The 25,136-nt window shown below is 39.2% G+C and overlaps 1 protein-coding gene and 1 pseudogene across 1 annotated transcript in view; both read right to left on the minus strand.

The window, feature by feature from the left end:
• PCF11 (PCF11 cleavage and polyadenylation factor subunit) overlaps positions 1–13,393 on the minus strand; it is a 28,407-nt gene extending 15,014 nt beyond the window's left edge. The window contains exons 1-8 of the mRNA XM_011938887.1: positions 12,756–13,393; positions 8,966–9,091; positions 6,557–6,745; positions 5,976–6,170; positions 3,659–4,773; positions 3,068–3,251; positions 2,875–2,965; positions 387–1,954 (exon numbers count right to left, since the gene is read on the minus strand). Coding sequence (XP_011794277.1) covers positions 387–1,954; positions 2,875–2,965; positions 3,068–3,251; positions 3,659–4,773; positions 5,976–6,170; positions 6,557–6,745; positions 8,966–9,091; positions 12,756–12,947 — 3,660 coding nt within the window. The 5' untranslated portion in view covers positions 12,948–13,393. The remainder of the gene's footprint in view (positions 1–386; positions 1,955–2,874; positions 2,966–3,067; positions 3,252–3,658; positions 4,774–5,975; positions 6,171–6,556; positions 6,746–8,965; positions 9,092–12,755) is intronic.
• Positions 13,060–25,136, minus strand: part of LOC105509641 — a 53,888-nt pseudogene continuing 41,811 nt past the window's right edge.

Raw genomic sequence — 25,136 nt, forward strand, 5'->3', positions numbered from 1 at the left:
GGTTAATGAAATTCTTGGTCATAGAACAGTCCAAGCAATCAGTTCCATGGCTACGTTAAAGCACATCAGAGCCCAACAGTTCTACAATGCAGACCTCTATGAAACACAATTATGTAATATTTCAAAAGCTTTAAAGCAAAAACAAAACAAAACAAAACAAAAAGCAGAGTTGGGGGTGGGGGTTTGAAAGAGCTAAAATCAATTTTGGATTTAAGCTACAAATTTCATTCCCAAAAGACGCTCATCCCACTTCCTTAGCAGGTGGCTTCAGAGTACATTAAAAACTTCTTCCCAATCTATACAATAAACTATGTTCTGAAAACCTTTCTAGAAACATTAAAAAATGGTTATCTGCATACAACGCAAATTTAGAATAACAAACTTACCTGTTGAGATGCCTGAATATTTCCTACTGTCATTGGAGCAGGTATATTGCCAAAGTTTCCAAACTGAGAACTCTGAAGATTTTTTTCATCAAAATAGTGTCCAGAAGCTCTGTTAAGTGGATTAGAGAAACTCTGGTTTCCAGGGCCATGTGGTCCATTAAAATTTGGTCCTTGAGGTGAATCAAATATTTGTTCATGTCTTTGGAACTGTAGTCCTTGGGATGGGGTATTAAAAGCATTGCCAGGTGGATCATTATATGGACCAGTCTGATTGAAAGATACTGATTCAAGCCTTTGTGAAGGGTGATTGTCAAATCTTGTGCCTTGAAGACCAAGAGGAATATCAAACCTTGATGTCTGCTGATGTTGTGGACCATCAAATCTTTGAGGTACACCATCAAATCTGGGCTGAACCTGCTGTCCAGGTGGTCCATCAAACCTCTGAGGGCCTGGCTGACCAGGAGTCCTTTCAAATCTAGGACCTGGCTGACCATGTAATCCATCAAATCTTGGCAAGAGTGACGGCTGACCTGGCTGCCCATCAAACCTTAAAGCATGACAACCTTCAAATCTTGGACCACCTTGACCCAGAGGCCCTTCAATTCTCAGGCCACCTCCTGGTACAGAAGGACCCTCAAACCTCATTCCACCTCCTTGTTGGACTAAAGGGCCTTCAAACCTGATACCAACCCCTGGTTGGCCATGTGGACCCTCAAACCTAAGGTTCCCACCAAGTTGATTATGTTGTCCCTCAAATCTCAGACCAGCTACTGACTGACCATGGGGGCCCTCAAACCTCATTCCAACTCCTTGCTGTAGCAAAGGGCCCTCAAATCTGATTCCACCTCCTGGCTGACCATGAGGTCCATCAAACCTAATCGCAGCCCCTGATGGACCATGACCCCCCTCAAATCTAAGTCCACCTACAGGCTGACCTCGGGGATTATCAAATCTAAGTCCACCCACAGGCTGACCATGAGGTCCCTCAAACCTTAGACCACCCACGGGTTGACCACGATGTCCCTCAAACCTCAGACCACCCACAGGCTGGCCCCCTGGTCCCTCAAATCGCAAACCACCTGCAGATCCCTCAAACCTCAGACCAGGGGAACCTTCAAACCGAAAACCACCTCCTCCTCCTTGACCAATTGGGCCCTCAAACCGCAGAGGTGTCCCCACTGGTCCTGGAGGACCTTCAAATCTCAAAGGACAACCACCTCCTAGCTGACCTTGTGGCCCTTCAAATCTCAAAGGGCCTCCTCCCCCCATTTGTCCTGGTGACCCATCAAACCGAAGAGAAGCTGGTGTGGGAGGTCCATCAATTCGAGGGCTTAATTTATTAGGTCCTTCAAAAATCATCTTGGTTGGGCCATCTCTTGCTACTGATGGCCTACTAGGTCCATCAAATAATGGTCTGTCTTCAGCTAAAGCTGTAAGTCGCTGATTTGTATCCAGGCCGGCGAATCTTGATGCTGGGCTATCTACAAATGGTTTATCTGAATCTTCATATCGAGGTCGCTTAAGTGGAAAACGATCATTGAATGGAGATCTCTGCTCTTCTCGCACACCTTTTAAAAAGGAAAAAAATTATTTTCACTATATCTAAAGTTATCTTAAAATCTTCTCTTTTCACATAAATGTTTAGCCAAAGATATAACTATCTCACTATATTAGAGGGGCAGGAAGAGACAGATAGCATAAAGCAGCAGATAAGACTCTAGAGTCAGACACACCTGAGTAACAAAAAAATTCCCATCCTATCAACATACTACTTACTTCATTTTCAGAGCAAGTTATTTAACCTCTCTTTTATTTCCTCTCTGTAAAATGGGAAGAATATATACTTCATTGTGTTGTTGTGAGGATTAAATCAAATTACATATTTAAAAAACCTAATGAAGTACCTGACACACAACTGGCTTTAGAAATATTAGCTCCCTTCCCTTCCCTTTCCTTAAAGGGAAAAAAGTAACAAAATAAATGGGAAAAAAATGGTACTCCGAACAGTCACAAAAATCCATCCCCACTTAGCTTGTTCATTTTCCCTTCACTGCTGTGTGATTCAATAGGCATAATCTGATTTAACTTTTTCTACCTTTAGCAGAGACTTGCTCGTCATGTCTTCTCCGGCCCTCATGGGGTGAAAGATTCTCAGCATAAGTACGACTCCCAGATATAGGAGAAAGACGTCTTGCTCTTTCACTAAATTGTTCTTTTCTGTCAAACTGTGCTCCACTATTCCTACTTGCATGTTTACTTTTGGATGGCTCACATTCTATTCCAGACAACAAGGCATCAGTCAAAGGGTAGTCAAAAATATCAGGATCTAAGAGATCAAGTCTTGGAAATGAATGCTGAACCTGTGTCCTTTTCAGTTTTGCTTTATGTTCATAGTAGGTTAATTCAGCATCAGATAAGAGAGGTTTCTTTTTTAATCCACCTTTATTTTCTTCTGTAGGACTATCCCGTACATTGCATCTATGTTTACCTTCTTGATACTGAAATAGCTGTCGAATTTGATGCACAACAACAAGGAAGTCATCCTGTGTAATTTCACCAGATGCTAAACGTTCACTCGTCTGTATAGGGGTGATAAAAGGAAATAAAATATTTTAAATATAAAAAAAAACAAAAAAATAGACAAAAGAGAATAATGACAAGGGATTAATCATAGTAACTACCTTTTGAAGTAATTCTCTTTTGCTTGCAAGAGTTAACTCTTTAGGAATCTGAAGATTGGCATCTACACTTAATCGATGCTGTTGCTGCTTTGGGGCTCGAGGTGATAAAATTCCTTTAGTGCTTGACCAGCTCTCCCTATGCCTCAGATGAGGAGGTTTACTATGTTCATCAACCTGCTGTAAGCTGAAACCATAAAAGCAGTATGTTACTTTGAAATGTTTTTTAAAAAAATGCTCAGGACCATATTTAAAGATTCTTTTCAAAAGGATATGGTTAAAATGGGCATATGTAACCACAAAAAGTAATTAATTAAATGATTAAGAGCATGAAAATATGCAATCAGCAAAAACAGATATGAATTCTGATTCTTGCATGTCCTGGACTGCAGCCTTAGGTAGATTAGTTAACCTTTCTAAACTTCAGTTTCCTTATCTGTAAAATAGAAATAATAATAGTATTTAACCCACAGAGATATAAGAATTAGATGGAAAAAAGTACTAACAGCACCCCATATTTTCCAATTTTTAAATTAACACTATCTTTTGAAACATATACACTATTACACTTGACTTAAAATGTTAACATCATACCTTTTATTTTCTTCCCAACCAGATTTCCATCTTTTGGCAGACTTGGAACTTTGCCAGTTTTCTACATTCTCCTTTGGTTCAGTGCCTGACTTTGTAGAATGCTGATTTGTAGTTTCTTGTGGCCGCTCCTCTTCAGTCTTTTTCATTCGCCTTGGATCCCGAATATCCTGTTTAGTACTTCTCTTAGCGTTTCTTTCTTCCCTAGAAGGTGGTGTGAACTCTTCCATATGTGACTGCTTAACTCCAGATTGGCGAATCTTTCCAGCTTTAGGTGTTGACGTTGGAGACATACTTCTTTGCCTTCGTTTGGGTGACCGCCTATCTCTTCTCTTTGGGGAATGTATAATTGGTGACCTAGACTTGGGTGATCGAGATCTTGATCGCTTTCTAGTACTCGATCTCCCTGGTTTTGTCCCCTGTTTTTCTGACTCTTCTGTTATTGTATCCTGTTTTTGTACAATGCCATTTATGATTTTATTTCTACTTCCAGCCAGTCTGTGTTCAGATGACTTCATGTGCTCATCTTTATCCTTTTTTTCTGCAGTTTTTCTCTTCTCTTTCACATCATCATCTTTGCCATCAGTCTTATCCTGAAGATGTTTTTTTAATCTTGGGTCTCTCTTGTTCATATCAGACAACCTCATACTTTCTGATTCTTGATTTTTCAAGTCTTTTGTGTGAGATAATTTGTTTTTCAAAGGTGATGGTGATTTCGATTTCGATTTTGATTTAGAATCTAATTGTTCAAGTTCTTTCTTGGTTATTTTTTCACCTGATTTACTTTTTTCTTGCTTGGATGAATTTAGTTTTTCAGAGGGTATAGTTTTACTTGTCTTAATATCAGACTGGTTTAATGTGTTCATTAGAAATTCTTTCCTGTGACTCTGATCTTTTCCATGAGAATGTTGGCTTATCCTGTTCAGACGAGGATCCCGGTTAGTTCCTTTCACATCCTGAATTTGTAAGGATGGTCCTGGACGGCTTTTCTCAGATTGCACAGGAACCTGATGAGGAGCTTTAACTGCCATAGGGGGAATCTGTGAAACATGTAATTTGGATGGTGCAGATCCAGGACCTAAATTGGATGTTTCCTGCTGAACACTAAGAGAAACTGCCTAAAACACAAAATAAATGTTCATGTCAACACTGTAAAACATGAAGATTGTCAAGAAATTGCAAACAACTGAAGAATATAATGCTTTATTCAATAAATATATTTACTCAATACTGTATTTAAATTGTACACTTCTAATGAATTGAGATTACAATGAAAAGAAAAAGTCCATGATTTAAGTTGCCTGTTATTTCTTACTAGTATTTTTTGAGATTTTATAATATAATCTCTAAATAGAATGAAAAAACATTGTTTCTCTTTCTAATTATTCAGGATTCTCAGCCATACTGCTCCTAAGTAATTGCTAAACCACTACACTCCAGCTGCACAAGAATCAGAGTCATTTCAGCTAAATTCTAAGTCCTAAAATTTAGTCTCTCCCAAAGTGGTGCCATTAATGAACTTATAAAATTCTGCCTTTCTGTACCTCACTGTCGAATAAGCTCAGATGCTAAGCAAAATAACTTAGTATAAAGTCGCTCATGTGTAGAAATATATAATCTTCCTGGCCTCCTTAATTTTGTCATTTCTGCTCATGAAGTATAAGCTCACAAAACATCAAAGACTATGCAAAAATATTTGCCACAACATGCCTACCATCTTGGGACTGAAATATTAAGTCCACATAATGTAATGATTAAACAAAACTAAGATGCTACTTTATAAGACAGCAATCTAACAGAAAACTATTTGGAGGAAATAGTGTAGTTTTTTGTTTTGGGGGGTTTTCTTGAGACAGGGTCTTGCTCTGTCACTCAGGCTAGAGTGCAGTGAAGCAATCATACCTCATTGCAGCCTTCAGTGATCCTCCCAACTCAGCCTCTCAAGTGGCTGGGACCACAAGCATGCACTACCACACCTGGCTTAATTTTTTTTTTTTTTTTTTTTTTGGTAGGGCCTCACTATGTTGCCCAGGCTGGCCTCAAACTCCTAAACTCAAGCGATCTTCCCACCTCGGACATCCAAAGTGTTGAGATTACAGGCATGATCCACTGCACCTGGCCTATGTGGTTTTTAATTAAGTGAATTTTACAATAAAGATATAAAAGTATAATCTAATAAATATATTATGATTTGTAAAAAAAAAAAGTTAAAAGAGTACACTACTAATAAAAGTAACGTTAATAAAATTCAAACATAAACATTACTTCTGTATTGTCACACAGGTTTAAAATACTTAAAATGCCAATCTCCCTTACTTACCAGTTGTGCCTTAGCTTGCTCTAGCTCAAGCTCCAGCTTTTTCTGCTGAAGTTCTAACAACTGTTTTTGCTTTGCCAGTAACTGCTGCCTTATTAGTTGTTCTTGTGTAAGATTCTTTTGTATATCAGGAACAATTGGAGGAGTGGAGATGCTAGGGGAACTGACCACTGTACCAGGTGTTGAAGGCTCCTCGGGCTATAAGAAAAGACAATTTGTTAAGAAAAATATATCAGCTAAAAAGGAAGCTAGGGAGTAAATAAAAATTATCAGTTTAACTCTCAATAATTATCCAAATTCCTAAATATCACACAGAATTTAACTCTTTAATAATTAATCCAAATTCCTAAATATCACACAGAAAACTTATCAGGAATTTAAAAGCCAAATTAAATGTTACATAATACCTAAACAAGGTGAATACATTTCTAAATAAAAATTCCAAATATATACATATTTTTTTTTCAAATTGAACTGTTTCACTATAGAGTAGTCTATTTTGGCTTTCTGGCATTAAGTTCTCTAGAAGAATTCAAAATGTGATACTTAAAAGCATGTTATATACTATTGATATTAAAACTTACCGATTTATTTAAAAATTTAGGATTCACATGGATGCTAGACGTATTCACATTGGGGGGTAGAGGTTTAATAGGCCAAGCAGGATCTAATGAATTGACTCTGACATCCAGGGCATAAAGTTTCTTCAAAGGGAATATTTCATCCCATGTGGAACGTAACTTAAATAAACTTTTTCTAGTATTTTCATCCACCTAGAACAACAGAACAATTCTATGGCTTGTTAAGTTACTATAGAATATTTTATATATTAAATGTAAGTTATATAAATCTGCTCTACTTCACATATAGAACTGTACTATCCATTGGTAAGTATATTCTTCAACAGTAATAATTTATTAAAGGTGCATTTCTCCTTCAAAAACAGAATAATTAAAGCCATTTTCACCTAGCCTTCAAGCAAGCAACCAACCAGGCGAGCCTTTCTATATACAAAACGTTTCCACATCTTAGAGCTTAGTATAATATTCCTAACATTACTCTTACTCTGGAAAAAAATATAAAACTACTAGAAAATATAAAACTAAAAAATATAAAACAACTAGAAAAATTGATTACCTGATGGCTTAAATGTTTTAAATTATTTACATAGTAGTACAAAGTTAAAATTAAGGCAAAACTATCTCACTAACCAATGCTCAGCAATACTATATGGTTGGGTACCTAGGAGTAAGTTATTGTGGTGTGGAAAGCACTTTAACAACTGAAATTTACAAAATCTTAGCCACTGATAAGCCTTAGTTTTAAATAACTTATCTGTTCACGTTTGTGATGGCCTAACAACTTTTAGAAAATCTGCCACTGCCAGGCACGGTGGCTCTTGTCTGTAATTCCAACACTTTGAGAGGCCGAGACAAGTGGAACACCTGAGGTCAGGAGTTCAAGACCACACTGACCAACATGGTGAAACCCTCTCTTTACTAAAAATACAAAATTAGCCAGGCATGATGGCTCATGCCTGTAATCCCAGCTACTCAGGAGGCTGAGGCAGGAGAATCACTTGAACCTGGAAGGCGGAGGTTGCAGTAAGCCGAGATGGCGCCACTGCACTCCAGCGTGGGCAACAAGAGCAAAACTCCATCTCAAAAAAAAAAAAGAAAAAGAAAGAAAATTCGCCATCAAGAAACCTAGAACTTGTGAAAACTGAGTTACATTTTCAACATTACAACAGATAGTAAAGCCTTAACTATATTTGTAAGTCTTCATATAATAATGTATTTATTATAAGGTCATTTTAATCAACTGTCATGTTAATGCCCAGTTAGATTCAGTAAAGTATGCTACCAAACACCCAAGTGAATTTGAACATACTGAAACTGAAACCAAGAGGTTGGTTAAGCTTCTCCTTAAGACTATAGCCTCTGGTTAGCAGTATTCAGCAAATGTCTACAATATTCTATTAATAAGCATTTTAATGCTATCTGATACGGAGCTTTCCAAATTTCTTCTATATATACTATTTCTCTTCTCTAAGAACTTAAAAACATTTCTCAAATAGCAACTACCTATTTTCTAATAAACATGTAAAATCTAATAGTTCTTCCAAAAAAAATTCCAATTCTACAAATCTGACAACTGACACAGAGGTGTTCATCTACTAAAATGTAACTACCACCAAATACTGTCATTAGGAAACAATCTTTAAACCTAAATATCTCATAAGTGCCTTTTTGCTCAATGTGAAAGATACAGCCTGACAGGCAGAGAATTACCTCAGCAAATCCCTTGTCTTCCTCAACATAATACTGCTGTAACCAAACCACCACATATGTTACAATGTTATGGAAGAAATTTACAATCTCTAGATATGAAAAATAAGCCTAATTTCTGAACACTAAGGTGGGGGGAAAAGTATTTCCAGAATAACCTACAGCAATTAACTGGTCCACCATTGACACATACCAACAACATTCACCTAAAACATACTTGAACAATGTAACAAAAGAGTAAACATTTCCAGAAAACAAAACAAAAAAACACAGAAGTTTCAGGAACCAATCACAGGTTGAGACACCGAGGGATTATGCTTTTTTTCCCCCAGAGAACAGTCAACATCCTAACACCAGAAATTTAAACAATGAAATTTTAATTACTCTTGACGATTTCAGATCTTTTTGCCTGGTTTATAAGTGATGAAACAGATGTTCAAATGAACAAACTCAATTTTTTTAAAAAGCACAATTCTAAAAGCAAATCCATCTATTCTTAAATGGACAATGTAAACCCCTAGAATCTGTTCTAAAAATCTAACATAAAACATTAACTTCAGCCTCTTTCTTTGAAATGGTACTAACAATAAATGTCCAAAAGTATAAAACATTTCACCACCCAAGAAAACCCAACACAAAGCAAGTATTTATTTAATCAGGAACACTTTTTAAAAAAAACACAAATGTTTCTAAATGCGTATGTACCTTTTCAAACACACAAATAAATGTTGCAACTAGATTTTTAGTAAAGGCAGTGAGATACTCTCTTCCAACGTTTTTCACAATAGAATCCATAAGGTACATAACAGGAAGCTTCTCTGAGGAAGGAGCCTGAATAAAAAGAAACTGAGAAGTTTAGTATAATGAATTACCACCAAATAATTACTTTTAAAAGTGAGTTTTTAAACCTACAATACAGACCTCTATTTTTGTTGATACTAAATACTTTTGAAGTAATCTTTATGAAACTTAAGTGTTCAATCAAGTTCTCAACTCTTACAATCCTTAGTTGAGCACACAAAAGCTCAGAATTACCAGGATGAACAACAGCTGTAATCCCTAATATACTCATTTAACATTCAATGAAATTTCAAGTTCATGTGGTAAAAAGACCTGTGTTTTAAGTGACAAAAATAAAGAGGAGGCGAGGGAAAATTACTTTATGTAATCCAAGTGTCAGTTTTGGGACCCATATTAATTTACAATGGTGTGCCTACACTCAGAGCAGTTTTTAGACCTCTTATAGAAACTAATTTCCATAGGCATATTTTATATGTTCAAGTCTATGAAGCTTTTGTTACCTGTAAAATCACTAGGATAACTTCTCTATAATCCAAATGAACAAAAATTAAAAACACTTCACCTAGGAAGTCAATGGCAAAACACTGAAACTTGCACAACATGCAGGAAGTTGCAAGTCTGTTACTCAGACAAGAAAAACTGGATGGAGCAGCCGCTGAATCATGTAAATCAGGTTGAACTTGACTCTGGAAACCAGGATTTGTCCTGAAGATTTTCTTCACAGCCTGGACTCTCCGCCGATAGTTTCCTCTGACATGCACAAACCAGGGGTTATAAATTTGTGCAGAGCCAGTGTGGTGACGCTGATATACAGGTGGCCCTTTCCAAAGTAAAGAAATGTTGCCCCAGTTCAACGGCAATGCCTACCCACCACTGGCTTTTAGAAGGCACAGCAAGCTTCCAGAAAGCATCAGCAGGTTCACAGACTTGTTGAGGAGCATTAAGACACACCATAACAGTCTTAACTCTGACTCCAAAGGAGTACCCATGATTTTTTAAATACAAAACAAAAAACTTAGGTTATCCCCATTTACCCACGCCACGTGTATAGGAATCTTAACCCTGAGTAACACTTACCCATAGCTGCCTGAAGCTAGGGTAGGCTCACAGTTCTGGAGTACACAATGCCATATTTAATAAAACCAATTGCCCATACAAGTGTGTGGAAATGCTCTTGCTTCTGATAACACCTTTACGACCAAAAGTTGGCTAAGGAAACCTTTGAATAACTTTATGAAAACTTTCTTTTAAAGTACTGTCCAATAAAAGGGTTCACCCACTGCATGTGGGTCAACTATATTAAGTACGAACATGTCAAATGGTTTACCGCTGTGTCTTTACCTTACCATGTCATGTTTTACACCACTTTAGTCATTATGGTACTTATGAAGATAAACAGGCTCTCTTTAACACCAGTCTGTTAAGTAGGCTAATTTTTTATTGTACAAGTGAAGTCCTTATATGTATTATTTTTTGCTACTGCTCTCTTGGGAGGAGTCAAATTAAGTGTGAATCCTTTAGTAACGCAGAGAAGCTAAAGAATAAGGACACAAACATTCACCTCCAAAACACAAAACCAGGCCAGTTTGCTACCAAATAACGGAAAATCCCTCCCCTCACCCTCGATCCCAACCAGGATTAAGATAGTTCCCCCAAAGTGACTTTTACATCTTTTCCTCAATCTGGCTTTACAAAAATAAGCAGGAAACGTGTGCCCCCAAAATTTCAGTCTTTTACCAGCAAATAGCCCATCTATTTTCATCACTGTGTAGCGATATACAAACACAAGTTTTATGTGGTCACTATATTCAGCATTTAGTTTTCGGTTCTCGAACGTCTTCTGGATCCATTAAAAACCAGCAAGGAAACTGTTCTTTTGAGTGACAACCTGAGCTGCTCAATATTAGGCGCTGTGGAATATTAAATCCCAAGATACGAGGTAATTAATTTTAAAATTCAATGTTTTTGCCTTAAAAACACGAGTGCTTTAAGGCATTTAATGTCAAGTTAAGCCTTCAACATGGCAAAAACTAAGTTTTCATGTCCAAGATGTTTGTGGTATCAATAAAAAGCATGTTGAGTATGAGGAATGCTTCCTTTTTAAATCTCATACTTAAAAAAAAAAAACAGCTGTTTTACATACACATTCACAGGAAAAAGTGAACGAAAACTTGTATTTTAGCTGTCAGACTGAGCATGATAAACTTGTTGAGGCCCTTAAAAGAAAAAAGGAAAAAAACCTTCCTTTTCGTCCTCTTTAAAGTAGGAAAGGACCACCTGAAACCGTGTATCTTGTGAGGAGGTTTACCCAAAAGAGTGGATGGAACCTAAAGAAGAATGAACCCAAGTCACTTAAAGACTTTTGTTTAAAACACACAACCACGTAGATAAAAATAAGTCTTGGAAACAGATTCTACACCTTACAAAGGTAAATAAAAAAGACAAATACATATTTTATATGTTTTATTCACAAATTTTATAATACCAGTCACACATTTCAAAACCATTTATTAGAGTCAGACCACTCAGTTTTACACTAGACAGAAACCGTCTCTAAACAATATATTGGTGGTTGTTGTTAAAGTGGCCTTTAAAAAGGGGTTCACTCTGCTAAAAGGAGGCTCATCCTGATAATTGCAATCACTAACAACTAGAAAAAACTAAACCGTAAGTACAAGCTTGAAAAATAAAATGTAGCACTGGGACGCTATTAAAACTCATTGTAACTAAGTTTAACAGTAACTTTACTTAAATGACATATCGCTCCCATATGAATCCACAGAAGAGGAGGACTACAGGGAAATATAAGGTGGCAGAGGACCACTTCTGTCAAGGGGTAAAGAAAAACACTCCTTCGCTATCAGGGAAGGGAGAAAAAAAGAGAAAAGGAAGAGGAGGAGGGACTGAACTTTTCAGAGAAACTGCAAGTACTTGTTACCCTCTGGGCCAGTTCTCCACCTACAGGTTGGATAAGATCTCCTCCCCCCACCCAAATCCACCCTCAACCCCACTTGCCCCTATTTTGGGACAAATTAGACCCTCCAATAGGAGAATAAAAGTTTTATCTAGCCGCCCCCACCCCAAAATGGGGCTGACGGGTGTGAGCAGCTGCCTGGCTGGCAGGGAATGGATTCTCCTCTCTTCCCTTTCGCATCATGTGCTTTTCAGGCGCCATGTTGGGCTCCTAACAGGCGGCTGCTCCACTCGGGGCCAAATCCCTATTCCCACACACCAACAGCTCGCTCCCAGGTCCCCCTTCACCTCCTTCCAACCCACAGAACACAATTACCAAAAAGGGTGCTGGGGGAAAATGGGAGACCCACTCTCCCACTTCCCAGGGGATTAAAATGGCTTATGTTAACTCTTACTTCCCCAAACCACAAACTGCCTTTAAGTCTCCCCCACCCAAAAGGGCTCTATTCAAAGCGTGTGTGTGTCGGGATATACAATGCGGTGGCCTAAAAAGGGAGTTGGTAAGCGGAAGTGGGACTCCACCCTTTATCCTCCCCACTCCCTCCCCCCCAGAGGCCCATGCTCCAAGCCTGGGCCAAAGACCGAGCCTGAGTTGGAGGGGGGTGGGGGGTTGGAGAGAAGGAACACTGTCCCCCTTGGGATGGAAGCGAGACCTGGGATGAGGCTGACACTAAAATCAGGGAGTATTAGAAGAATAGGAGGCTGCGGGGTGTATAAAAACCTTGGCGGTTTGGGCCTCGATGAGAGAGACGATCTCCTTGGCGAAGGGCAGGTTCTCCTCGGCTAGAATGGTCAGCATATTGATGTGCGGCTTGCTATTGAAGGTCAGGTCTTCGAGCGATGACTGATAATCCCGACAGGCGTCCTCCCGGGCCCCCGCAGCACCGGCCTCGGCCGGCGTCTGCTCTGACATTGCGCCGCGGCCCCCCTCCGAGGTCCGCCGCAGCTGAAGCTGAAGCCGCTCTGGATACCCCGCCTCCCTTCCGACTCCTCTTCCTCTCCCCGGATCTCTCGCGGCTCCGGCTTCACCACATGCTGACCGCGGAGGGGGGATAGGGGACGACACAGGGGGAACCTCGGGTATGAAACGCCGCCGTCTCGCGGGTGATCTCCGTCCACCTCCAGCCGCCACAGAAGCTTCTTTCTCCACAGACACAAAATGGCGGCGGCAGTGGCGACTCCAGCTCCGAAAATGTCTGTGTTCCCAACCGCTGCGTCGTGCGAAATGAACTAGGGGAGGGGAAATGTGCGGTAAAAGGGCGGGGCCGCTGATAAAACCAGGCGTGATTGGCTGGCCCTGTAACGTCACGAGCCCCGCCCCTGGCCCTTCCGCAGGACGTCCTGGCACCGCCTTCTTCTCCGGCCTCTACCCGGACTTTCGCAACATCTACGGCTCGGAGGTGCACTGGAAAAGACGGCCCTTCTCATTGGCCGATTCATAAGGGACTGTTCGGTCATTTGTTACCATAACAACCCATTCAGGGAAGCCAATAGGCCTGGGGAAGGCAGTTCCCGAGGCCCAACCCAACCACTTTAAGAAGAAGGCTCAGCCGTCCCCTCTTCGTCCCTCCCTCTAGCTTCCCAGCCACTGAGCGGGCCTGTCAATCACCTTTCCTCCCGCCTGCCCCGTAGCTGCCACCGACGGTGGGGGCCGGAGGGGGCGGAGGCTTTCTGCCGCCGCACCCCCTCTCCGTTAGCGTCTCAGGTGCTCTCGAGAGCCTGGGAGGGTCCAGCTGCCGGGGCCGGCTACCCCTCTGGGAACTGGGAAGTGAGAGGGAGGTGCCGAATTTACCCGTAACCTCGAAAAGCACTGCTGGAGAGTTTACTCCAGCACGCCAAAATACCTAGGCGAGCTTGCCTGAGTTGAATCCCCAGGAAAATGCCTTTTTAGAGGTTAAGTGTGAAAAGCTTTTTACTTGGGAATTTGGAGGAGCTCTTTAAGGAGCCCACTCTGAGCTCTAGGAAGAGTGTTTCTCAACAGCCACACCCAGCCGGACCCTAATATCTCCACTGTGAATCTGCATTTCAGAACCTACTTAGCATACACTATTGGGGGCAAGTAGGAAAACACACACGCATACACTTTTGTTTTAAACTTGTGGGGCTCTCTTCCCAGGTTGGAAATGATGCTCGCAAAACACACAAAGCTTTCAAATAAATAGTTCACTGTGGAGCTGCGACATAACACAAACCAAACGTAATTTTTTCATTGAGTAGCGATATTGACCTAAATATAAGCTTTTAAAATGTGTCAATTACGGGCTGGGCGCGGTGGCTCATCCCTGTAATCCCAGCACTTTGGGAGGCCGAGGCGGGCAGATCACGAGATCAAGAGATCCAGACCATCTGGGCCAACATGGTGAAACCCCGTTTCTACTAAAAATACAAAAATTAACTGGGCGTGGTGGTGTGCGCCTGTAGTAGTAGTCCCAGCTACTCGGGAGGCAGAGGCAGGAGAACCGCTTGAACCCGGAAGGTGGAGGTGTCAGTGAGCCTAGATCTCGCCACTGCACTCCAGGCTGGTGACAGCGAGAGTCTGTCTCAAAAAAAAAAAAAAAAACAGTGTCAATTACCTAAAATTGCTTTTCCATTGCCTTCCGTAGACTACTAGGCATTTGAGAGATAATTTGTTGCTCCCCAGAAGAAATTGCTCTTAAAAAATAAACTTAGCCGGGCATGGTGGCGGCCGCCTGTAATTCCAGCTACTTGGGAGGATGAGATGAGGCAGGATCGCTTGAACCAGGGAGGCAGAGGTTGCGGTGAGCCGAGATCGAGCCACCGCACTCCAGGCTGGGCGACAGAGTAAAACTCTCTCTCAAAAAATAAACAAACTACTTTGTCCCATAGAAAGTAACATTTTCGTTTCTTCTTTTTGTTTGAGTTTTTTAGTATCTTTATTGATGTATAATTGAAACATAATACTGCATAAAATGTGCTGCAAAGTTAAGTTTTGACATGTATTTTCCATTTTTTTCTTAGCGTGATATCACACATGAATGAAAAGTAAAACCTGGGGAGGAAAACTGGTCTTCCCTCATTTGAAGCTAAGAAATATTGTTGAATAAGTATTTATAATCCCAGTAATTTCACACTATTGTTAGTGGTGATATTTAGATATACTAGACAGTTTAATAACATTCAAAGGTTTTGTTTTCTGGAGGGAAATGACCAGGGTGAAATAGTCCTCTGTTCATTTCCTTTTCATTTTAAAGGTGAATTTCATTATAGAGATATCTGTCTTTTACAGTTTTTAGCTTTCTTTTAACAGCAAAGTGAACTTCTAAAAAAAATGAAAGGCTGCAAAGCTCTGATTTGGCTTTTATTGTATCCCTCACAGACTATATACAGAGTAAACAATTAATATATTTTAGCACATAAATCAACAAACCTATGTCCCCACAAATGACATGGAAAACTCAAGTGACTAGCAATCATTTTCAAATCATGTGCTATACTGTAACAAGAATATTTTTTCTTTAAATACTCAGGACAGGGCACAAACTAGATAACTGAAATTTTAAATACAAAGAAGTGCGCAAAAATTCTCTCATGGATTTTCACTGCCAGTTCTTTCGTCAGAATATGCAACTAATTTACTTCCACCAACATTAAGCCCTGGTTATTTCCTATCTCTATGCTAGGTGCAGTGGTGAACAAGATAGCCCCTTGGCCATACCTTCATGAAATATATACCTCAATCATAATCTCATGTAGTAATGCAAAAAAGTACTACATTTGTCCGGGAACCAGTGGTATCCCAGAATTATTTTCAATAATCAAATCCACTAATTATTGTGTTTCTGCAGAATATTAAGCATTTCCATTGTTTTTGAGGAAAATAACTGTACCCTTCCCTTGGTTCACAGAGTATTTACAAGAGGAGTTAATTCCTCCTTTAAAAAAACCTCTCAGCCTGGAAGTGGTAATAATTATCAAAAGATTAATTAAATTTTTAATTTAAATTTTAAAAACCTCTGTTCTATCTAATCAATAACTTTTCTTATGTAAGTTTTTGATATCATTAGAAAGATAGAAATGTGGATACTAAACACAAAAATAGAAAGGATATAGGCCAGGTGCCATGGGTCATGCCTATAATCCCAGCACTTTGGGAGGCCCAGGAGAGCAGATCTCTTGAACTCAGGAGTTCGAGACCAACCTGGCCAACATGGCGAAACCCCGTCTTCTACCAAAAATACAAAAAATTAGCTGGGTGTGGTGGTGTATGCCTGTAATCCTGGCTACTCATTTAAAATTTATAGACTGGGTGCTGTGGCTCATACCTGTAATCCCAGCATTCTGGGAGGCTGAGGTGGGAGGATCACTTGGGCCCCAGAGGTTGCACTGAGTTGAGATCATGCTACTGCCCTCCAGCTTGGGCAACAGAGCCAGACTGGGTCTCAAAAAAAACAAAAAAAGGAAATAAAAATTAAAAGCCAATCCCTTTAAAATTAAATAGTTATCGAGCACTGTCAGCAGGTAGAATTTCCCCCTTTTATGTGTAAATCCAGTGTACGTGTAGATAATATGCAGCAATATTTACCTGTTATATATTATATATGCATATACATTTATTGCTAGAAATATGTAGTTTACTTATATAAACTTTTTTTTTTTTTTGGAGACAGGGTCTCACTCTGTCACCCAGGCTGGAGAGTGCAGTGGCGCGATCTGGGGTCACTGCAACCTCTGCCTCGGGAGCTCAAGGGATCCTCCCACTTCATTCAGCCTCCTGAGTAGTTGGGACCACAGGCCTGCACCACTACACCTGGCTAGTTTTTTGCATTTTTGATAGAAGGTGGGTTTTCGGCATGTTGTCCAGGCTGGTCTTGAACTCCTGGGCTCAAGCATTCCTCCCACCTTGGCCTCCCAAAGTGTTGGGATTACAGGAGTGAGCCACTGCTCCCTGCAACATTATTTACATGTTTTATAACCACAAAAGTAATGCATGCTTATTTTAAAGAATTCAAATACAAGTACACAAAGAAAAAATGAAAACTCCCTCTTTCTGCCCTTGACCATAAGGTAACCACTGCTCACAGTTTAATATCTATCTTTCCATGCCTTTTTAAATGAAAATACAAATAAACACAGTATATACAGCTTTTTTGTTTGTTTCTTTCTTTCTTTAATTTCACCATCTTTCTGACTGGGAAGTGTAAATCTTTTTATTTTTGATTTTTACAAAAACATAATACACATGTGCATATATATCTAATATGAATAACTTGCATTTGTTTATTATTTATATTTATTTTATGTATTTATTTATTTATTTTTGAGACGGAGTCTTGCTCTGTTGCCCAAGCTGTAGTGCAGTGGCATAATTTCGACTCACTGTAACCTCCACTTTCCAGGTTCAAGCAATTCTCCTGCCTCAGCCTCCTGAGTAGCTAGGATTACAGGCACCCACCATCACTCCCAGCTAATTTTTGTGTTTTTAGTAGAGACTGGGTTTCACCATGTTGGCCATGTTGGTCTTGAAGAACTCCTGACCTCAGGTGATCCACCTGCCTTGGCCTCCCAAAGCACTGGGATTATAGGAGTGAGCCACAGTGCCCGCCCTAACTTGCATTTTAAACTCAGGGTATCACAGACATCCTTTCATGTGCATGGACTTCCTTTAAAGAACAGTTGAGATGCTGTATAATTCAAAGCATTTGTTTTTAAAGTTTGTGGCTTAGAAAGATACCTATAACAAGAATCGAGCCATTCCTATATTGGCTGTAAACCAGGCTCTAAAATTGGCATGTAGTAGATATTCAATGAATATTTGTTTACTGATCCGGGCCCTGATTTCAGTTTCACCTTGCTTGTCCGTTGTTATCCTCCAACAGTATGAATAGACAAATGCAGCCTTAATTCAGAACCTAGGGCGGAGGTTGAACTTGGTGTTATGGAGTTTAGAGATAGTGATTATCAGGAAAGGACCCTGGCTCACAATTCAAATGCGTGATAACCAAATTCCAAAAACCAGTTCATTGTTTTAAGACTTAGAAATTATATTTTTTCAGCAATCTTTTCACTCGTTTGCAGAAAAATATGATTTAGTGAACACTAGTTCTTAGTTTTAAGTTTTACTCTCATATATTTATCTTAGCTATTAGCATCTCCTTCCGTATATAGATGAAAAAAGCAAAAGAACAAGCAGCAAATGAATACTAACCCCCAAAACATGAATTCATAACTAATTATATACATAATAATCTGCATTGTTGTATATTATTATCTGGGGTCTCTCTCTAGAAATAGAGAATAGAAAGTCTAAACTAATAGAAAACTTCCAAAAATATTATTTCATAACAAATTTTATTTGTAAAATATATAGCATTCTCTGGAATATATATATGTGTGTGTGTGTGTTTATATACATGTATTTAGAGAAAGAAAGAGAATAAAAGATTTTCTTGGGAAAAAAGTTGCTTCTGTTCGTTCTTTCATTTGTTCATTCAATGCGGCCCATGCTCTCAAGGAGCTCATAGTCAACTGGGTAAGATAAGAAATTAAACCAGGGTGGGGCACCGTGGCTCACACCTGTAATCCCAGCACCTTGGGAGGCCTAGGCAGGCAGATCACTTAAGGTCAGGAGTTCGAGACCAGCCTGGCCAACATGGTGAAACCCCGCCTCTACTAAAAATACAAAAAAAATTAGCTGGGCGCGATGGTGAACGCCTGTAAGTCCAGCTACTTGGGAGGCTGAGGCAGGAGAATTGCTTGAACCCGAACTTAAGAGGCAGAGGTTGCAGTGAGCTGAGATCACACCACCTGCACGCCAGCACTCCAGCCTGGGCAACAGAGCATGACATGTCAAAAAAAAAAAAAAAAAAAAGGGTTGTCTGCTTTGTGTGCCTAAGTAAAATATAATGTTGCCTAATGAAGGGTAACAGAGTGGAAATGTCATGGGGAAAAAGTAAATGTAGTGTATATCATATATTTGGAGGGGTTGCAATATTGTTTATTTTACACACTGTCATGGTTTGAATGTCTATTTTTTGTTGTTGCTTCTTTTTCTTTGTCAAATATGCTATTTTGACATATGGGTTTGGTTATAAAGTTTACTCTAAAACTTATGTGAATTAGCTGTTTTTGTTTCTTTTGAGACAGAGTCTTGCTCTGTCGCCCAGGCTGGAGCGCAGTGGTATGATCTCGGCTCACTGACAACTTCAGCCTCCCAGGTTCAAGTGATTCTCCTGCCTCAGGCTCCCAAGTAGCTGGGACTACAGGCACGTGCTAATTTTTGTATTTTTAGTAGAGACAGGTTTTCACTATATTGGCCAGGCTGGTCTCTAACTCCTGACCTGAAGTGATCCGCCCACCTCGGCCTCCCAAAGTGCTGGGATTATAGGCGTGCGCCACCTTGCCAGGCCTAAAAATTATGTGAATTAGTTTTAACTGCATTATATTCTAAAATTCATTTCCTGGCTGGGCAAGGAGACCCCATCTCTATGAAAAAAAAAGTTTAAAAAAGGAAAAAAAAGTAAAATTCATTTTTCCAAATTGGTGGTGGTTTCTGTGAGTCAAAATAAAAGAGCTCATTCTCATCACATAAGTGGTTTTCTGCTACTGATTTTTGCTTGAGAGGCCTGGTTCATCTGCCTTCTCCAGAGCTGTCCTGTGCCAGGAAATAACTTAAGCCAAGGCAAACATAGAGCCTGTTATCAGACAAGTGAGTTAAACCAAAGGGATGTATACAAGGATTATTGCATGGAGAAACCATAATCAAAATAGTGGTTTAAAGCATGAAGTCTGATGAAATGATTGATTGTCTCTGCAGCAGCTTCTTAGCCTCATGACTTTTAGGAAGTTATTTAACTTCTGTAAGCTTCTGTTTTCCCATATTTAAAAAGAAAATGACAACTCTCACCTCGTAATGTTGTTACAAAGACGGAATGAGATGACGTAACCTATTGTGAGACTTTACTATTGTATATTTGACCCAGCAAACTCACTAAAGACAGATTTACTCAAACACCGGGAAATAAAGTACATAGGTTATGCATTTCAGGATAGTTTCAATTTGTTGTCACAAATTGAAAACAATTTAAGTCTGGGTGGTGGCTTATGACTGTAATCCCAACACTTTGGGAGGCCACAGAGAGAGGATCACTTGAGCCCAAGAGTTTGAGACCAGCCTAGGCAACATGGGGAGAACCTGTCTCTACAAACATTTTTTTTTTTTTAATTAGCTGAGTGTGGTGGTGCACACCTCTGGTCCTAGCAGCTACTCAGGAGGCTGAGGTGGGAGGATCACTTGAACCTGGGAAAGAAAGGCTGCAGTGAGCCATGATCCTGCCACTGCACTCCGGCCTGGATGACACAACAAAACCCTGACTCAGAAAAAAAACACAATTTAAACGTCCAGTAGTAGAGGACAAGTTTATTTATAGTACCTGTAAGCAACAGAACAGCAGTTCTCAAACTTTTAAGTCTCAGGGCCATGTTATACTCTTAAAAATTAATGAGGACCCCAAATAACTAGTGTATATGGATTCCATATATTAATGTTTATTATTTTATAAATTAGAATTTATAAATTATTTAAAACATGTATTTAAAAATAACAATAATAGGGCCGGGCACAGTGGTTCACGCCTGTAATTCCAGCACTTTGGGAGGCTGAGGTAGGCGGATCACGAGGTCAGGAGATCGAGACCATCCTGGCCAAGATGGTGAAACCCCATCTCTACTAAAAATTAAAAAATTAGCCAGGCGTCATGGCATGCACCTGTAGTCCCAGCTACTCAGGAGGCTGAGGCAGGAGAATCACTTGAACCCAGGAGGTGGAGGCTGCAGTGAGTCAAGATCACACCCACCGCTGCACTCCAGCCTAGGTGACAGACCAAGACTCTGTCTCAAAAATAAATGAATAAAAATAACAATAATAAATCCTTTACATGTTAATATAAATAATGCTTCTTGAAAAATAACTATATTTTCCAAAATACAAAAAAATCAATGAGAAAGGCTGCATAATTCACATTTTTGCAAATTTGTTTATAATAACTGGCTTAATAGAAGGCAGATGGATTCTCAGGTCTGCTTCTGCATTTACTCTTGAAATAACATAGGTCATGTACCTTCTGGAAAGCTCAATTGTACTCTAGTGAAAGAGTGAAAAAGGAAAATAACATCTTAGGCTCCTTATGAAAATAATTTTTACTTCAAGCCCACCTGTTACGTTGGTGACTACTGCGTTGAAATATAATACTATGTGCCTTTTTAAAAGAAGGAAGAAACTCTGCTACTGTAGAGCAATCTTTAAAATATATTTCATTTCAACTCTACCACAAGGCAACCATTAAAAAAAAATGCATTCATTGAAAAAATAAGTAAATAAATAAAGGCAAGATACAGAAATGTTTATATGGTATTCCAACACTGCATTAACTAAAAAAAATTCAAGGGAAAAGAATATATGCATGTAAATATGTATTTGTATGTAGATGTAATATCACTGGAAGAAAATAAAAAAGAACTGGTAACAATAATTGCCTATGGACCGGGCAACCAGAAGACAGGGCAAGAAGAAATCTTTTCAGTTAGTTCTCTTTTTAGTGTTTTAAACTTTTTACCTTAAGGGGCTGGGCACGGTGGCTCACGCCTGTAATCCCAGCACTTTGGGAGGAAGAGGCCAGTGGATCACCTGAGGTCAGGCGTTCAAGACCAGCCTGACCAACATGGTGAAACCCCATCTCCACTAAAAATACAAAAATTAGCCAGGTGTGGTGGCACACGCCTGTAGTCCCAGCTACTTTGGAGCCTGAGGCAGTAGAATCGCTTGAACCAGGAAGGTAAAGGTTGATGTAAAAAAGAAAAAAAAAAAAAAAAAAAAAAAACTTTCTGCCTTGTGAAAGTATTAACAAATCTTAAAAATAATTTCTTTTTAAATAAAGCGATTATATTATATATATAATTAATATATATTATATATATTATTTATGCTTTCCACATGCCTGGTAGATGTTCAGTTAATATAATGCCTTTTGATTCTGAGATAAAACCATCATTTAAAAAGTTTTTTTAACAGGAAAAATGTAAAACAATTGAGCATCTTTTATCCTGAATGCACACTTATTAAACTGCCTTAGAATTAAATTCACAAAATCCAAACATCCTGATTATTGCAGTCATTTTAAATCTAGAAAGATCATAATTGTGGAGATAGCCAAATATGACTCTAAAATAATGTCCAAGTCAATCAGGCAGTAAATATGAGCTATCTAGTCAATCCAATGAAGAAACCTGAAGGTGAATTATAAAATTTCATAGAGCTAGGTCAGCATAAACTTTTAAAAAATGTTTTATAAGGGCTGGTGCAGTGGCTCATGCCTGTAATCCCAGCACTTTGAGATGCCAAGGCAGGCAGATCACTTGAGGTCAGGAGTTCATGACCATCCTGGCCAACATGGTGAAACCCCATCTCTACTAAAAATACGAAAATTAGCCAAGAGTGGTGGCAGGCACCTGTAATCCCAGCTATGCCAGAGGCTGAGGCAGGAGAATTGCTTGAACCTGGGAGGTGTAGTTGCAGTGAGCCGGGATTGCACCACTGCCTGGAGGAGACTGACACACCGTCTCAAAAAAAAAGAACAATTGATTTGAAAGTTTTTGCTGCCTATCAATCAAGTTTAAACTCTCGATAGCTTATAGCCACAAATATTTATTTACTCTCTCATAGTTCTATAGGTTGGCTGTGGCTCTCCTATGCTTGGCTGGAATCCACTGGGCTTGACTTCAGACTGCTGATTAGGTTCAAGGCTGCTCTACATATTTCCTCATTCTCCTTGGACCAGTGGCTACCTCAGACATGTTCTTCTCATGAAGGGTCACTGGAGTCGAATAAAGTAAGCAGAAACATAAGATGCCCCTTGAGATGTTGGCCTGGAACTGGCACACTTGTCACTTTGGCCCATATCTCATTGACCAAAACAAGTTACAAGGCCAAGCACATCATTAGTTGGGAGAGGAGAGGTATCCTCTGCTTAGTCATGTGAAAGACACTACAGAGTTATGTGGTAAGGGTACAGATGGAGAATGCTAATACAGGAAGGTCATGAAGCATTGGAATAATAATTCAATCTATCACATCATTTTAAAAGAGCTAAACATGGTCCTTAATGGCTCAAGAACAATGGCTCTGGGTATATGCAGCCCAAGACACAAAATCTCTGGTCCATAAACAACTTCATTCTGCTGAGCTGATAACCCCAGTTTCCTCGAATTGGTAAATAGAGAGACAATGAAGTAAATCAAAACCATATAGGGATCATCTGTATGTATTTGGTATTTAAAGTCCTTATTGGAGGAGAAGGGAACAAGAAAGTGGCAGCAGTAGGGGTTTGTGACCAGGGTAAGCTGCCACTTTGCTCTGTCACCCAGGCTGACTCGTCAGCCTTTCAACCTTATTGAGTATGTTAGCTCAAGGTGCTGTTGCCCCCACACACTGAGTCATCCTGGAAGACGGGAAGATCCAGCAGCAGCATTTTGGCTAAGCATGTAACAGAGCATAAAATTGAAACCCTCTATTATACATCAAATCTGCATTTCCCTCGAGACATTTGAAACCAAAGATGAGATGAAACTAAAGATGCAGCCCATCCCTGACCAGTTCAACTATTGATTGAATCAAAGTGATCAGTTCCTTACCCTAGATTCCTGACAGAAAGAAAAAGGCATGTCCTGGGTCACGAGTAGCAGGGTGTTAAATTATATACTTCAGTGCATAATTTGGTTGGCTGGTGGCATGTTTTGTTCAGTTTTGTTTTGTTTTGAGACAGGTTCTCTCGCTATGTTGCTCAGGCTGGTCTCCAACTCCTGGTCTCAAGTGATCTTCCTGCCTCAGCCTTCCAAGTAGTTGGGACTACAGGCACATATTGAGTCTATGTTTTTTTAAACAATATCTTGCAGGCAGAAATTAAAAATTAAAAAATTTAAGATGATGCAGGCAACGTGACTAAAAAATCAAAGGAGAAAGAAAGGTCAATAAAAGCAAATGACCCAGATGGATTAGCGTACAAGGACATTAATAAACTACTATAAATGTATTCAAGGAATATGAGAAGATATAAATGAATGAATAGAAAGAGAAATAATTTCAACAGAGAAATGAATATCTAAAGCAAGAAAAAATAACCAAATGGAAATCTCAGAAATAAAAGAAAAAAATCTAAAGTTAGAAATGTAATTCAGTAAACTTCTGGCCATTATATCCAAGTCACCTTGATTACATAAGTGAGATAGTTTGACATAACTGATAGAGACTTGAGAAACACCTTGATCTCATCAACAGCACGTTAACATTCTAGCTCTTTAGTGAATCCTTTGCTCAGAGAATTTGCTTCCTTTTCTTTCTTACCTTTTACCAAAAGTCTGTTTTGGACTCATGATCTCCTTTACACCTTCACTATCTAGAACACTTAAGAGGTATTTCTATAACAATGAAGCAAATACACGTATTTATTTTTAAAATAGTTTTTATGTTTATAGATTAACACAGAAAAATCAGCTGCTCTATAATCACAGAGGAGCCAGGATTTTCATATTTATTTCTGTTTATTTTTTTCAAAAGAAATATATATTTCTATGTATTCACTTCATTTGTAATCAAATAGATTCTGTTTGCAAGTTTCCATGGTCTTATTTGTACCATCCATGAAATGTTTTTACTCCTCCTGTTACAAATCAAAGGCCTCAACAACCAAAGACTCTAGGAACTTGCTACCTCTGAATCAGAATTGTGACACCATACCTCAGATAATCTATATCTCCAATGATACATTCAGAGACTCTTGTATTTGAGATGTGTGGTGTTATTTAAATAAATTGAGTATTATATTAATTTAGGCATGTCATTCTTAACAAGTACTATTTATAATTTTAGATAACTTTGCATTTTAGATTATCTGACACTTGACCTTCCAATTCACAATGAAAAATATGTGACTGAGTGATTGATTTTAGGCTTATAAAATAATTTTACTGTTTATAAATAGTATTCCAATGTTTAAAATAACTTAAGAACTTAGAAAGGTTTTGCTTATGTGGCCAACCATTTAAAGTGCTTAAAAGCAAATAAAATGGGCTGGGTGCAGTGGCTCACGCC

This window comes from Colobus angolensis, unplaced genomic scaffold, assembly GCF_000951035.1.
Source record: "Colobus angolensis palliatus isolate OR3802 unplaced genomic scaffold, Cang.pa_1.0 Scaffold179, whole genome shotgun sequence".
In the NCBI taxonomy this organism is placed as follows: domain Eukaryota; kingdom Metazoa; phylum Chordata; class Mammalia; order Primates; family Cercopithecidae; genus Colobus; species Colobus angolensis.